This window comes from Sminthopsis crassicaudata, chromosome 4 (assembly GCF_048593235.1).
Source record: "Sminthopsis crassicaudata isolate SCR6 chromosome 4, ASM4859323v1, whole genome shotgun sequence".
In the NCBI taxonomy this organism is placed as follows: domain Eukaryota; kingdom Metazoa; phylum Chordata; class Mammalia; order Dasyuromorphia; family Dasyuridae; genus Sminthopsis; species Sminthopsis crassicaudata.
Window position 1 is genome coordinate 296,893,834 of NC_133620.1, and position 14,949 is coordinate 296,908,782.

General features: G+C 44.0%; 1 protein-coding gene and 4 non-coding genes across 5 annotated transcripts; 3 read left to right on the forward strand and 2 right to left on the reverse strand.

Moving 5' to 3' along the window:
• Positions 1 to 1,113: 1,113 nt before the first annotated feature.
• TRNAK-UUU (transfer RNA lysine (anticodon UUU)) lies at positions 1,114 to 1,186 on the forward strand. Its single transcript has one exon. It is a non-coding gene; the product is annotated as a tRNA-Lys (tRNA).
• Positions 1,187 to 1,664: 478 nt separating this feature from the next.
• TRNAQ-CUG (transfer RNA glutamine (anticodon CUG)) lies at positions 1,665 to 1,736 on the forward strand. The gene has a single exon. It is a non-coding gene; the product is annotated as a tRNA-Gln (tRNA).
• Positions 1,737 to 5,941: 4,205 nt separating this feature from the next.
• TRNAL-UAG (transfer RNA leucine (anticodon UAG)) lies at positions 5,942 to 6,023 on the reverse strand. Its single transcript has one exon. It is a non-coding gene; the product is annotated as a tRNA-Leu (tRNA).
• A 1,000-nt stretch (positions 6,024 to 7,023) lies between these two features.
• TRNAR-UCU (transfer RNA arginine (anticodon UCU)) lies at positions 7,024 to 7,110 on the forward strand. The gene is given in 2 exon segments: positions 7,024 to 7,060; positions 7,075 to 7,110. It is a non-coding gene; the product is annotated as a tRNA-Arg (tRNA).
• Positions 7,111 to 7,653: 543 nt separating this feature from the next.
• Positions 7,654 to 10,983, reverse strand: HES7 (hes family bHLH transcription factor 7). Its single transcript, XM_074311873.1, is given in 4 exon segments — positions 7,654 to 8,204; positions 8,935 to 9,031; positions 9,668 to 9,777; positions 9,780 to 10,983. Coding segments are annotated over 4 exon segments (681 nt in total). The 5' UTR covers positions 9,799 to 10,983; the 3' UTR covers positions 7,654 to 7,749.
• Positions 10,984 to 14,949: the final 3,966 nt, after the last annotated feature.

The window sequence follows — 14,949 nt, forward strand, 5'->3', positions numbered from 1 at the left end:
GAGTGTCCGTCCCAACGGGGGCCGGATGATGGTTATCAGCGAAATGACAGAGCCAAGGAGGCTGTGACTTGGTATGGGACCTACCTGGCCATACTTGGTATGAGATGGGAGGGAAGTGTGAAAATGAGAGAGACAGACAGAAAGAGAAACACAGGCAGAAAGGAGAGGAGAAAAGAGAAAGGAGAAGGAAGAGGTAGAAACAAAGAGAAGAATGAAGAACAGAAGAAAGCAGAGGGAAGGGAGAGGAGGGGAAAGAAGAAAGGAGAGAGAAAAACAAATGAAACTCAAATTAGGACACAGGCTAGGATCTGCGTAGCAGAACATTGTCATAGAACTATATAGAGTTGGAATGGAGTTCATCTGGTTCAACCCCTTCATTTGAAGAAAACTGGATCTCCTGGTAACCTTCGTGATGCCCCAGGAGATCCTGTCCTCAAACTACTTCCTTCTGTCACCTCCACCATCTTCTGGGCTCCTCCACTTCTCTCTCCCAGTCCTCTGGTGGGGGACCCCCAAATGTCACAGAAGTCTCAGGATGGAAGAGACCCTGAAAATCTAGTTCAAGCCTCTCCTTTTTCCTGAACTCTAGGGAGACTAGTAATTGACAGAATTTGCATTAGGTCTTGGGCTCTAATCCTAACCTCGGATTTTTCCCTTTGCACCCCGCCCCAATCTTCTGTGTTGTCAATCTTAGTTTCCCCGGATTCTGACGCCAGGAGGATAAATACAAGAGATCTGTAGGGATCAGCAAAAGGGAGTACTAATCGGTTTGCAGCGTCCTCTTGTGGCCGTGCTAGGCGCTGCAGTATCTCCCTCAAGGGCTTTAGGCCTTCGCTTTGGAGCTCTCAGAGCTCCAGAGGATTCGGCCTTAGCCAGGGGTGCACAGCGCCTGCGCTAGACTGAGCTGAGTGCTAGAGATCTTCCGATAAGCGAGATCCACTTTTCTTGCAGAAAGTGGCGCAGGGGAAACAAGAACGCAGATTTATGTCACAAGGCCTTGTGCTTTGCGCAGGCGTATTCTTCATTTGCCCCCCTCCCTTTCCCTATTGCCTTGAACAGGCAGGTCGACGCAAGCATAGCCTCTAGTATGCTTCAGGGAAAGCTCCATGCAGGGCCCGGATAGCTCAGTCGGTAGAGCATCAGACTTTTAATCTGAGGGTCCAGGGTTCAAGTCCCTGTTCGGGCGCTTCCTTTTTTTTTTTTTTTTTTTTTTTCAACAGTACTTATTTCAAATTTAATTTAAATTGGCCTATGTTTTTCTTTTTTTTATGGCTTCAGATAGAAAATGATAAAAAAATTAAAATCCCAAGGCTAATAATTTTTTAAATGTATATGTGCTTTCTTTTTTCCAATCATCAATAAGCATTCGTTTTCTCTTTTCCCCTCCTGTCCCTCAGGAAAAACATAGGAAATCAAAACTTCTGTATGGATTAAGAGCATAGTCGAGCAAACCATATTTTGTGGACATATTTTCAAAGCAAAATTTTTCTTTTTAGGAAAGAGAGAAAGTGCTTTTCTGTAGTTTTGTCGTTTAAAGGAAATTCTGAAATAGATGAAAAAATAGGGAATGGGGAATGAAGGGACACAACAAAGAAGGAAGAAACGGAGAGGACAAAAGACAAAGTAAGTATAAAAGGAGTCTAGGAAATTATGTCCCAAAAGGTGGTTCCATGGTGTAATGGTTAGCACTCTGGACTCTGAATCCAGCGATCCGAGTTCAAATCTCGGTGGAACCTAATTATTTTTTTCGTTTGCACTACAGTTACAGCTCGGTTTCAATATCAGAGAAAAATTCATATTAAAAAAAAATTTTTCCCCCACATCCAAATTTTCTAAAAAAAGTTAATCATTTAACTAAAGTCTTTCAATTCAATTGAACTTAAATAAAAATGCCTAGAAGGAACTTGTAGTATTTTGAAATTTGATAATTGAATAATTGGAAGGAATATGAAGCCTAAAATTCAGGTTGGGAACTCTTTTTAATTTGAGAAATTTGGAATCCATTATCTTTGCATGCAGTAATTTTTTACAAACAAGTAATATATACACACCCTATAGATATAGATGGATGGACAAATAGATATAGGTAGATACTATACATACCATAGATATATAGATATATATTCTATATGCAGGACCCTAAGGATATAAATACAATGAAATAATGCCTACTTTCAGTGAGTTTACATTCTAATCCTGAGACAAGTACATATATAAGTACTTATAGAATAAATAAAGTAGTTAATTTTAAGGAGGAATTTTTCAGGAAATGTAATAGGAGAGGATTGAGCCAAATCTTAAAGGAAGATAGTGATTTGATGAGGCAGTAGAAAGTGAGCCCACTTCCGGAATGGAGAAAACCAACACACAAAGCGATTCTTGGGCCTGTCATAGAATACACAAGAACATTGGGAAAATAGGCTGAGAACATATTGGGATGCAAAATGGAAGAGTTTACATTTGATCTTGCTTGTAGAGGCAAGAGAAAGCTTTTGAAGGTTATTGATTGAATAAGGAAGTAATGTGATCAGATTTTCACATAGTACCTGATCTGGGCTCACTTTTCCAACTTCTACTACAATTCCTAATCTGAGTTTCCCAAAGAGTAGCTGCCACCTCTAGTCCTAGAAGTAGCTATGTGGTGTTCTGTAATTTTTTAAGCCACCATCAGTGTGTTCCTCTAATACTTTTTTGTAGGATAAATTAGTTTTTAATAAGAAGATGATATGCAACTTTCCTCCCAAAGCCTAGGCAACACATGTAGCAATGCTTTTGGTAGTCTTTTCTCCTTTCATAGAGTCTTTTTAAAAATTCCCCTTAGATTTTAGCTCTCTGCAGTGTGGAGAGGAAATACGATCTTTTGAATTCTGAAAGGTCCAAAGAACCATGGGAGGCCTATTGATGAAAATCTGTAACAGAGTTTACAGCTGCAGAAGAGTAAACCCTGGTGAAAGTGATGTTTCCTTTGCTTGTAACTTCTGAGTCAATTCTTCACTAGGATGGCTCATGAAAAATACTTCTTGAGGATAGAAAGTATCCTTACTTATAATTTTTTTTTTTAAGCTGCTACTACTCTACTGTGGATTTCAGTTAAGATCATGGTGTGTTCATCCTATTTTAGTTACTTATTCACTTAATAATACAACAGGATAAAAGAAAAAGAAATATCAATTTCCCCTGATCGGATAAATAAACCAGCTGGTGACCATGACCACTACCTCTCTTTAAACCCAGTGCCTTTATAGCATTTCTTTTTCCACACTCAAAAGTGAGCAGGGAGAGGGATTTCATCTTTTAGTGACTTTTGAATACATCTAGTTTCAGTATCAATTAAAAGACTATGCGATAAACTGACAAAAAAAAAAAAAAAGTCAAAAAATACCTTCTCCAAATAAAAGCATTCTTACAGTTTCTTTTAAAACCAGTTCAAATGCCAGCTCATCTAGGAAACTCTTCCCCTTCACACTTCAGAGAGCATTTTCTTTTGTAACTCTCTGATACATATTTGTAGCATTCCCTCTGTAATCACCTCCTCATCCACACTTGCATTGGCAGTTGAATCCCTATGAGGAATTTTTTCGTGATCTTGTATAAATGAATGAGTATTTTGCAATGGGAGTGCCTAGGTCATTAGGAGATCCATCAAAGCCATACAAAGTCGTTAAGGACTGGAATCTAAGAGAGAAAAAAAAATCTCCTCAGGTTTCTTAGGGGTATCTTTGAGGTATTATGGCTTCCAATACAATTGTCAGCAAGCCCCTATGCCACGTGATCCCCTCACCAATCAATCACATCATATCAATTAGCTTTTACAAAGGGATACTTACTAAGAAGGTATAACAAAAACCAGAAGTTACAAAAGCAAAACATCTCTCCAAATCAGGCTCCTTACCTTATCTCAAGATCACGGAAGAGAGTGTCTTAGTCTTAGAGTAGTTGGAATAGAAGATTTGCCCCAAGAAGGATATGCTTATCATTCCTTTCTAACACTGCACATTGTCTTTGTGAGAAGGTAAGAAAGATCATTATATTGGTGATTATATGCATATATATATTTATATAATGCTTGAAGGAGAAAAGTATCTCTAATTTCCTGGCCCTACAACATCATTTCTCTTCTAAGAGTCCTCATCAAGTATCAAGTTAGCTTTCAGCGAATGAAATCTTCATGGGAATCCTTTGCTCAGCTTGGGCTGACTCCTTTTGGAATTTGATGTCTAGGCTGGGGGGAGGGGGGCCAGTCTTCTCCTATTCTGTGAAGAGCAGATCTCTGGTCTGCTTCTATGGGCCTTTATCAGTTGTGGTTGTTGGCACTTTGTATGGTCTTGGTGGAACTCTCAGTCTCTCAGTCACCCAGGTATTCCCATTTCAGAATATTCATTCATATAATGTCAGAAAAAAAAATAACAAAAATAGAGGAGTCATGTAAAGTGATTGGGAAAGACTTCCTATAGAAAGCAAGATTTTAGCTGGGAATTGGATGAAGTTACAGAAAGTAGTAGTAGATAGAAGTTAAGAGCATTCCAAATTTAGGTTACAGTTTTGTTCAATGAAATCAACTGCAGTCAATAAGCATCTAGAAACCTTTTAGTGTCTTCAGTCTAGTGCCTTTATTATGTTAATTATCTCCTATGTATCTTGTATACTTTGTCTACTTTTGTTTGCTTATATTAAGTGCCTGCTCCTCACCAACATACGACAAAGAGGGATAACATATCAAGCTGATAAGTTTGATTCATAGCAGGACTTCATGACCAAAAACAATTCTGGGATTTTTCTGTGGCTGAGATCATCGAGATGTTGATCCCAAAACATTGGTTTTATGCTAACTTCAGGACACAGCTAGAAAAAGTTTCTCCTAATATCTTGACAGTACATATGGCATCCCTGTAAAATCCAAATTTGATACAAAGCTTAGATAAATAAAATTTACTTTGGATAAGAAGAGTTGGGATTCCCCAATACTTGTTGAGGACAAACATCAACAAATTAAATTTAAGAAAAATGGATATCAAAAGTCTTACAACTGGCCTTAAAACATTTTTTTTTAAAGTGGAGAATATGGGGTTGGACTTCAGGTAGTCTGAAAAATAGTAGGGGTTTTAATGGATAACTAGGTAATCATCCGTAGAATATAACAACCCAAAAAAATATGACATTAAGAGTAAAAAGAGATATAGTCTCTTTCAGGAATAATGAATCTGAAATCCCCGTTTTACCCTGCCCTTAATGTGAAAGCCATATTTTGTCCTGAGCTTGCGTTTACAGCAATAATGTGGAATACATATAGAGGAGGAAGACTATATGAGAACTGATTGAAAGAATTGGAAATATCTAGCCAGTAGGAGGCATATTAATATGTGAGAACTGTCTTCAAGTATTTGAAGAAAACCCTTGTGTAAAAGGGATTAGATTTACTCTACTGGGCCCTGATGGGCACACAGAGGTCAGAAGTTAAAATGAAGCAGATTTAGAGATTGCTGTTTAAAAAAACATTTCCCACACTGAGGACATATTTCTTTTTCCCTAAATTTTGTATAAAATGTTTCCTGTATTGTCATACCATCCTCATTCGAAACCTCCAAGCCTTTACATTCCAAGCTTCATTGCAAGATCCCTTGATAAAGACGGGGGGGGGGGGGGGGGGGCGGGGGGGGGGAGGAGGGCTCTCATGGTAGCCATTTTAATAAATATTAATAATAAATGAATAATAAATAACAGGTGTGTAATTTGTGGAAAATCTTGTAGAAATCTTGGGTCTATTAAAATCATGTGCCTCAAGCAGAGTGATCCTGGAATGCAGTACCTGGAGTATGAAGTTCTAAAAGTATGAACTCCCAATAGTTCTCCACTTCAAAGTAAAGGTGGAAGGAAGAATAGGAAACTAAATTCTGGAACAATGTAAGCAAAATGCTTCAAACAGTAAAAAATGCACTAGCTCTGGCAGCGGTGGGATTCGAACCCACGCCTCCGAGGAGACTGGAGCCTAAATCCAGCGCCTTAGACCGCTCGGCCACGCTACCTTCGCGCCCCTAGTTCCTTCTTGCTGACTTCCTAGAGATATGTCAGCAGCGTTATACCAGTAAGAACGCAGTTAGATTGTCTTTTTTTCCTTGATGTTCTGTAAGTAATCCGAGATACAGATGTGATTTTAAAAAACAGAGGGAATAAATTGGATCGGAAGTAAAAAAGGAAAAAAAAAAGACAGATACTTTCAAGAAATTTCATATTAAATCAATTTATTGGGGGGAGGGGAGAGACGGGACGCAAATCAATAAAATGGGAGAAGAGGTTGTATCGCATACAGTGCTGAGCTAGAGTGGAGGGAGAAGACAGAGGCAGGCATCGCCCTAGCATGCCTATTGCGGCGAGGATAGGACTGAGGAACTGGGAGAATCTCGAAAACACGTAGCGAGATAATTTCCCGCGCCAACGTCTTCGTCGGTATCCACGACCGACCAACCGACAGACCACGGGGATTCGAAATACACGCAGACTCGCTCACAGACACACGCACAAACAGACGTGCGCAGACAAACGCATACACAACACTGCGCGCGGACATGCGCAGACACGCATACACCTCACGCACAGCCACACGTAGACACATGCACATAGGCGCATACACCACACACACCTACACGGAGACACACAGCCTACGTCTACAGCGAGACACACACCATATACATAGTGGGACAGACCCACTACCTACACCGACACAGACACGCACTGATAGAAACACCATAAACACCTTACATGCCACCCACCCACCCAATCTATTATACAGACCCCTCCTACAGACACATCTTCACACAAAAGGTACCACACACATACACACACTCCCATCTCTCAGATTGTCGCTCCCTTCTCTCACTACAGTCGGACTTTGCCCCGCCCTAACCTTTCTCCCTCCTTTGTTCAAATTCCTTTTTTCCGAAGTCTTTTCTTTCCCCTTCTTGCTCAGTATCACCTAGGCGGCGATGGTAGCGGCTGTAGGGCGAGAGCTGGCAGAGCCCAGCAGGTGGCTCTGTGGCGCAATGGATAGCGCATTGGACTTCTAGTGACTTGAGAGTAATTCAAAGGTTGTGGGTTCGAATCCCACCAGAGTCGCTTTGTTTTTTCCCTTGGCCTAAGCTGACTAGGCGAGTGAGGAACCCGAAGGCCTGTTAAAATATTCTCTCACTCCCTCCTGCCTTCTACGCTCTCCTCCCACCTGTCCTCTCCATCTCCGAGTTTGTCGGTGCAGCTCCATCTCTCTGCTTACTTACCTGCTTTCAACGCCCGGGAGTGGAGTACGGGGGAAAGAGGGGGGAAAGGACGCCGAGAGAAAGGGATTCGATCACCGTTTTATTCCATGAACTAGGGATACCCGGGACGCAGGGGCCGAGCTGGCGGAGAAGGGACGGGAAAGACTCAACCTTGGGGACTTGGAAGGGCTGATGGGGAGAAGAAGGACGGGAAGGAGAGGAACGAAGGAAAAATATATATTTATATAGATACTATATATAAACAAGAATCTCAACACGACCAAAAACCCCATTATCCCTACCTCTCCCCACCCTGCGCCCTCTCCCCAGACTGCTCGTCTTTCCCGCTCCCGGACGCCTGGGTCCAGAACCCCTCCCCCGCCCTTCAAAACGGAGTCTTTTCTCTCCCTCTCTCGTCCCACCCTCCCTACCACCTTTCCGAGCCCCTCTACTTCCAGCTCCCCTCTTTGGTCCCCATTAACCTTCCCCCTCCCCAAAAAGCTCAGGGCCAAGGTCTCCAAAAGGCGGGCGGGGCAGGCGGGGACTTGCCCCCCGGCGGCGCCCCCTCTTGTCTCTGAGGAGGCCGCAGTCCTGTGTGGGGCGCCCGTGCGCCCAGGTTCCTTGGCCAGGTTGTGCTGAGTGTCGGGGACCAGGCGGAGCGAGGGCTGCTGGGGTGCAGGAGAGGGTGGTGGTGGGTAGGGGTAGGCATCGAGCCTGACGGCAGGGCGGCGGGGTCCAGCGTGGGGCGAGGGGGCGGGCAGCGGGGCTCCCCGGAGCCGGGCTCGGGCCGGCTCTGCTTGGGTCGGAGGTAGCTGTGGAGGGTGGAGAGGAGCTGGGCTCGGGCTGCCGGGCTGGCTTCGTGGACGTATGCTGCCAGGCGGAGGAGACACTCGCGGAAACCGGACAGGTAGCAGCTGGTCAGCGCCTCTGAGTCCTGGGTGGGGGATCGGGGGGCACCTGGAGCCAGGGACGGAGGGAGCAAGGGAGAAGGGGAATCAGGGCAGGGAGGTAGCGCAAGCATAGGGGGAAAGACAAGGTTGGAAGACGTGTAGTGACGTGAGAATGGGAGGCAAAAGGGGAGCAAAGAGATATGGGATTGGGGAAAACGAGGCCGACGCCAGTACAGGACGCAGTGGTAGATGATGGAGGGCGCATAGAGACAAATGGGAGGAAGGAGGGGGAGCATGCGGACGGAGGAGCACGAAACAGGAGGATGGAAACAGATGGAAGTGCATGTGAACAGAGAGGTGCCCGGAAACCAGACAATAAGAGAACCCGGGCACAGAGGCAGGCAGGAGGGGTGGGTAAGATGAGGTTGGAGAGATCGACATAAATGAGTATGGGACAAGGAAACGAGACATAGAGCGGTAGGGAAGAGGAGACAGAGAGGAGGCGTAGGATCAAAGAGAAGAAGAAACCAGATGAACAGAGGAGGGCACCAGGAGACCAGCAGATCGATGGTAGAGGGCGAGATCCAGAGACAGACACACACACTTATGTTATCTTCACGAAATGCACCTTAAGCGGGATATACCACCTTCCCACCCTTTGGTCCTTACTTTCCCCTCTATATATCCTCTCCTGCCTCCACCCCCTCTCAGCTCCCATCCCCGGTTTGCTTTCCTCTTTTCTGCATCTTCCCTCTTTGCCCTCTCCACCCGCTTAACCCCGGCCCTTCGTGTTGTACCCGTTGTACCCGGGGGCTCGGCCCGGCTCCGGTCCCTCAAGTAGCCCACAGCGAACTCCAGGATCTCAGCCTTTTCCACCTTCGGGTTCCGGAGGTTCTAGAGGCAGTATGGAGCAAGGGGAGAGAGACAAGGAGGGGAAAGAGAGGGGGGAAAGTGGGAGGGGGAAGGAAAAAACGGGGCCCAGGAACGGGGATTCATTCCACCCGGGCGATCTTCACTGCAGAAGCAGAGCGGGGCGGGAGGAGCAGGCAGGGAGAGGGAGGGAAGGAACGCGCAAAAGGGGCGGGGGACCGGGAGAGGTTCGGAGACTGGGATTCCGAAACTGGACGGGGATCTCAAGGTCCTTGAAGACGGATTTTTCAGGGGCAGGGCTGGAGGAATGGGTTAAGTGGGTTCCCTGAAGGAAGGAAGGAAGAGAAAAGAGTAATACCGGGACTGTAGGGCCTGGTAACAGGACTACAGAGCAAACTGGGAAGTGGGGGGACACAAGTGGGGTTTCCTTGAGGGACTGAGAGAATGGACTCCTGGGTTCCTAGATCATCTTGAAAGCTGGGGGACCAGACCTTTAGGTCTTTTGAAGTCTCCAGTGTTAAGACTAAAGATCGGACACATGAGTCCCTAAAGGTCCTCGAGGCCAGGACTAGGAAGGTCCCTGAGAATCTTGGTTTGGGGGGCGGATGCCTGGGTCCCTAAGGAATTAGGAGCTGAGGACGAGAAGGCGACTTCACTAACCTGGTCCCGGGTCCTCTCCAGCAACAGTAGCCTAAGCTCCTCTAGGCTCCGATTGATACGATCCCGGCGCCGCTTTTCCACTAGTGGCTTTAGCATCTGTGGGAGGGAAGGGGGAGGCCGGACCGAGCCATACCCGGGACTCAATCACAGACCTGCTGCCCCAACTGCCCGCTCCGAAACTCCTCCAGGCCCAGCTGCCCTCCCACTTTTCAAAATAACTAGTCCCAGTATTGTACCCCTACACTGTTTATGCCCTGTCTCCCAAAGTCTCTCCCATTATGAGTTTAGCATTCCCCCACCTCATTCTACTTCCTCCACTTTTCCTTCTCTCTCTTCCCCACCCTTCTCTGTCTACCTTATTTCTATAATATTATTTCTATATTTTCATCTTCATGCTTTAAGCTTCCTCCTTTCTCTTCCCTTTTCTTTCCTCTTTTCCTTTTTCTTTCTTTCTGAGTCTTCCTTCCATCTGTTTTTGATTGTTTTTTAAGGTTTTTCCCCCTCCATCTCTTTCTTTTTCAATGAGTCTTTCTCCGTCTCCCTGTTCCTCTGTCTTTCCTTAAAATGGTGCTATTTTTCTTCCTCTTTCTCTCACCTTTTCTTTTACTCTGTATATGTTTATCAGGCGCAATCACTCTTTCTGTGCACATTTTTTCTCCCTCTATTTTCCTCCTAATTTATTGCCTTTAGCAGGACTCTCCTACCTCTTCTCTAGTCTTTTCACCTCTCCTAGGTCTCCTGACTCTTTGATCTTTAATACTTATTCCTAGTTTCCCTTCTTTTATCCAAAGCCCTCTTCTCATATAGGCTTTCTACCACCATCTCTCTCCCTAGCCATCATCCTTTTCTGTCCTTCCTATCTATTCTTTGGCTTTGATCCTTTTCCTCATTTTCCCCACATCCCAGTTCTATGGCCTTCCCTTGTATTCCCCACATCTTATCTTGTGTTGCCTTTTCTATTTCCCTCTGCTTCTTCTTTCCTCTCTTTGTTCTCTGCATCCTTCTTCTTCTTTTCTACCTCCATTACTGGACTACAGTATCTATGACCACGACCACTTTGCCTTCTCTTTTGGGCCCTTCTGACCTCTCCCCCCAAAAGTTTTCCCAAAGTAGGAAACTTTTCCTCGTCTTTCCTTCATTTGTTTTTCTCGAGGTTTGGGTATCTCTTCTTCTTCCTCCTCTCTCTTACCTTGGGATTATCCCTGTTCTCTGCTCGATCCCTAGTCACCATCTCGCATCTGCACCTTGGAATGGAGTTGGTCAGTACCCACCCAGTCCTTTATATAAAGACTGAGGGTCCCTGGAAACCGCCTCCCTCCAGCACCGCCTCCAAAACCCATCCTTCTTCTCCCTCCTCCCCACCCCTTCCACAGCCACCAGGCCAGTTGTGAACAACCAGCACAAAAACCCCCAGACTAAGGACACGAGACTACCGGAAACAGGAGGTGTGAAGGAGAGGCAAACAGGAGCTGAAAAAGGAAAGGCAGCTAGTTGGAGAATGGTGTTTCTCCAAGATCATTTGTGAGAGTAGAGTAGGGTTGGAATTAGAATTAGAAGAATCTTGATTTCACATATAGGTATCAGAGTGGAGTTATGATTGCAGTGAAGAAATGATAATAGCAAGTGCCATTATTATCTCATTCTTGGTTGGAGTTCAGAGAGAAAACATATCTCAGTCCTGCTATTACTCTTTTCTGTTTAATCTTAGTGGTGCTCAAGGGAAAGGCAGCTTACTGTAGTGGCTAGAGACTGCCTTCAAATCCCCTCTTCCATGTAGTCCCACCATTTGCCATCCTCAAAGGTCAAACATTATGGAGAAAATTCTCCTGGTAAAACTACCCTTGAAGTCAGAAAGTCCTGCCCATACCTGACTCTGTGATCCTAAATGGAACAACTGGATTTTGCTCTAATTTGATATGGGAAAATTCTTAACTGGAACTTCTCAATATTCATATGTATGTATATTAATATAATTCACAATATTATTACACTTCACATTTTTATAGCAATAGAATTCTAATAATCCTCTGAAGTAGGTAATTCAAGTATTCTTAAATTCATTTGCAGATGAGATGATGGCATGTATAAGCAGTAGGTGCCACTTTCCCATGGTCTTCTACAAGTGCCCAGGAATACAAGTAACCACACTGATCCTGAAACACAAAATGAAACCTTCCTTTTCCTATGTTCTTCTCCTAGTTCCTGTTCCCTGATTTTGGAAAAAGTTTACCCTTTCTCAACTTCCCTTTCTTTAATATTTTTCTCTAAATCTTTTGCTTAAAAAACTCATTTAATATAGTGTTTTATAGTTTACAGATTAGATGCCTCCGCATTATATAGCTTCCCAATCCCATTCCTCAAAAATACTAGTCCCTACTCTTCCCACTAGCAAGCCAATCTCCTTACTTATATAAAGATTTTCATAGGACAGATATATGTTCTCCGACTCAGCTGGGTGGATGGAGACCACTTTGGGCATAGGGTTGGAGAAACAATCCTTATATCTGTATTTTCTGATAGTATATAGTATCCATAGTATTGCATAGTTCCATGAGAGCAGAAACTTATCTAAAACTGAACCTGTCTTACCTCCTCTTATGCTTAATAAATGTAGACTGAATTGTATTCCAAACCTTTAAGTTATCAGGAGGGGAATGCCTTGCTCTGTCCCCTTTCAATACACACATACCACAAAAGGTAAGGAAAGGAATAATAGCTACTAAAGTTGCTATATACCAGACCCTTTATTAAGGACTTTACAATTATTATTTTTCATTCAATCCTCACAACAATCCTGAGAGATAGGTGTTATTGTTGTTCCCACATTGCAGATGAGGAAACTGAGGTAAACAGAGGTTAAGTGAATTGCCCTAGCATCACATAGCTAACAAGTGTCTGAGGCCTTGAACTCTGTCTTTCCTGGCTCTGTAGCTGGGACTTCATCCACTGTACCAGATAGAAAGACAAGACAATACATACAAAATGTCAGAATTATGGAAGATCTGAGTTTATCTCATCCAGTCTGATAATTTTATACACAAAGAACTGGGGCTCCCCTAAAGAGGCAGTGACTTGGCCAAAGTCACATAATTTGTAAGTGGCAAAACCAGAAAGTCAAACCTAAGTCTTTTGAATGCCAGTTTAGTGACCTTTCTGACCTTTATCCAAAAATGATAAAATTTTATTCTCTAATGGAAAGATAAAAAGAGAACCAGAGACAAAGATAGACATAGAGAAATGTAAAGAGAAAGCTAGATTTTCCCAGATCCATCCTAGTGCTTTGGTAGACTCCATAGTCTTGTAAATTATACAAAAAGCATAAATTTGGTCTCTTGAAAACATCCCAGTTAGTATAATAAGAGTGAGGTGCCCTTAGGACTACAGGATCAGACTCCCCAGTGAGGCCAAATGGAACTGCACAGATGTTGAAAGGGAACATGGCTGGAGCCTAAGGCCCTCTCCACACCCCCCCTGGGAATTTGAGTCAGGTTTGTGGTTTCCTTTTCACCAGGGCCTAGTAGAAGAGAAAAAGGCTGTTCACAACCAGGTGTGGGCCCAACCCCTGGCCATATGGGGTGGCTTTAATGATCCAAAGCAGCCTGGGTTGGGAGCAGGGGGCCAGGAAAGGGATCCTCCCCTCTCTCCCACCACACTTCATCATCACTTCATTCCCAGAATGACGCCTCTCTCTCTGCAGGCTAGGTTCCACTTCTGACCTAGCTACTGGGATCAGGTTCCTCCCAAAAGGGATGGAGTCAAAACTTGCCAGCACCTATCTTCACTTCAGTTCTACCCCTAACTTTGACATATTAATAACCCCAAAACTGTATATCCAGTGAATAGCTTACTTTGTATACATTTGTTTGCATGTTGTTTCTCCCACTAGATTATAAACTCCTCAAGTGCAGGATTGTCTTTTGCTTCTTTTTATGCCCCCAGCACTTAGCACTGTGCCTAACTTGTAGTAGGCACTTGATAAGTGTTTATTGAATGAATGAATATTCAATGAATGAAACACCTCTCAAACCTTTACTCCTGCTGTCTCCTGGGAAACCTATATCCTGGACACAGGCCTAGCATTTGGATCCCCTCCAGCCTCGGTGTCACTAGAGCAACTTTGGAATCATTTATTTATGTAAAGAGCAGATAGACACTCAGTTCATTGGTAGACAACTGGCTTCTACCCTAAAAGAGAGCTAGCTCTGGTTCCTGTCCAGTATATCATTTTTATTTATTTTTTTTAAATTATAAGTGTTTAAAAAACATCTTATTTTTCAATGAAAGCCAGACTTCTCTCAAGTCTCCTGAAAAGGGAAAAAAGAATACAAGTTGCTGTAATGCATAGAACAACAAACCTGGAATCTGGAAGTTCTGGTTAAAATCCCACCTCAAGCACTTGAGAGCTATATTTAGGAAAATGATTAGGAAAATTATTATACTCATTGAATCTTAAGAATCCCCATTTGTTAGATGGGGATGATAGTACAGGGTTGTTGTAAGATAATAAAGCCCTAAAATAAATATATTTTTTACAAAATCAACTATTATCATTAACCTCTTCCTCAAGTTTTGTCCTTGGCTCTTTTTTTTCTTTCATCTCTTTATTTTCCTTCCTTTTCCTATGCGAATCTCAGTTCTCCACTTTTCCCACCTTCATCCCATGCCTTCCTCAGGTCTAAGAAAATTCCTTCTCCTCTGATACCCAGCAAGAGAGCAACTAGGTAGAGATGGGGAATGGTGAAGCAAGGAGGAAGAGTGGGCAGCTTGTTGACTGGGGCAGTCAGAGAGGAGCTTTGCTTAGAAAGCTGCAGGCTTTTCATTCTTGCTTTTTTAAAAGTATTTTTCTCCTTAACCTCTTATTTTTTCTCCTCTCTATCTCTTATCTCAACTATCTCTGCATTTTTGCCTCAGTCCCCATTCCTTCTCTCTGTTCTGGGTATTTCTCTGTCTCCCCTCTTTCTCCTTTCTCAGTTTTCTCTCCAGGTATCTATCTCCCAGCCTCTCTCTCTCCCAGGCTCTCAGCCTTTAGCTTTCCTGGGAAGGCTGTTAACATAGAGAAGTTATTGACACCTTCCCTACCCCTGCTTTCCAGGCCTCTTTGATCTTGCACGCGCCTGGGCCTCAGGCCCACGGGCCAGATGTAGCAGCCACTTGTGAGAACACAGCATGCATGCCTGTAGGGAAGAAGGAAAAGTTAGGAGCATCTGCAAGCAGAAACCCCCTCCCTCCCTCCCCCCGGCCAAAGAGGGTTTCTCTTTGTGTCTCCCTCAGCTTGTTTCTTT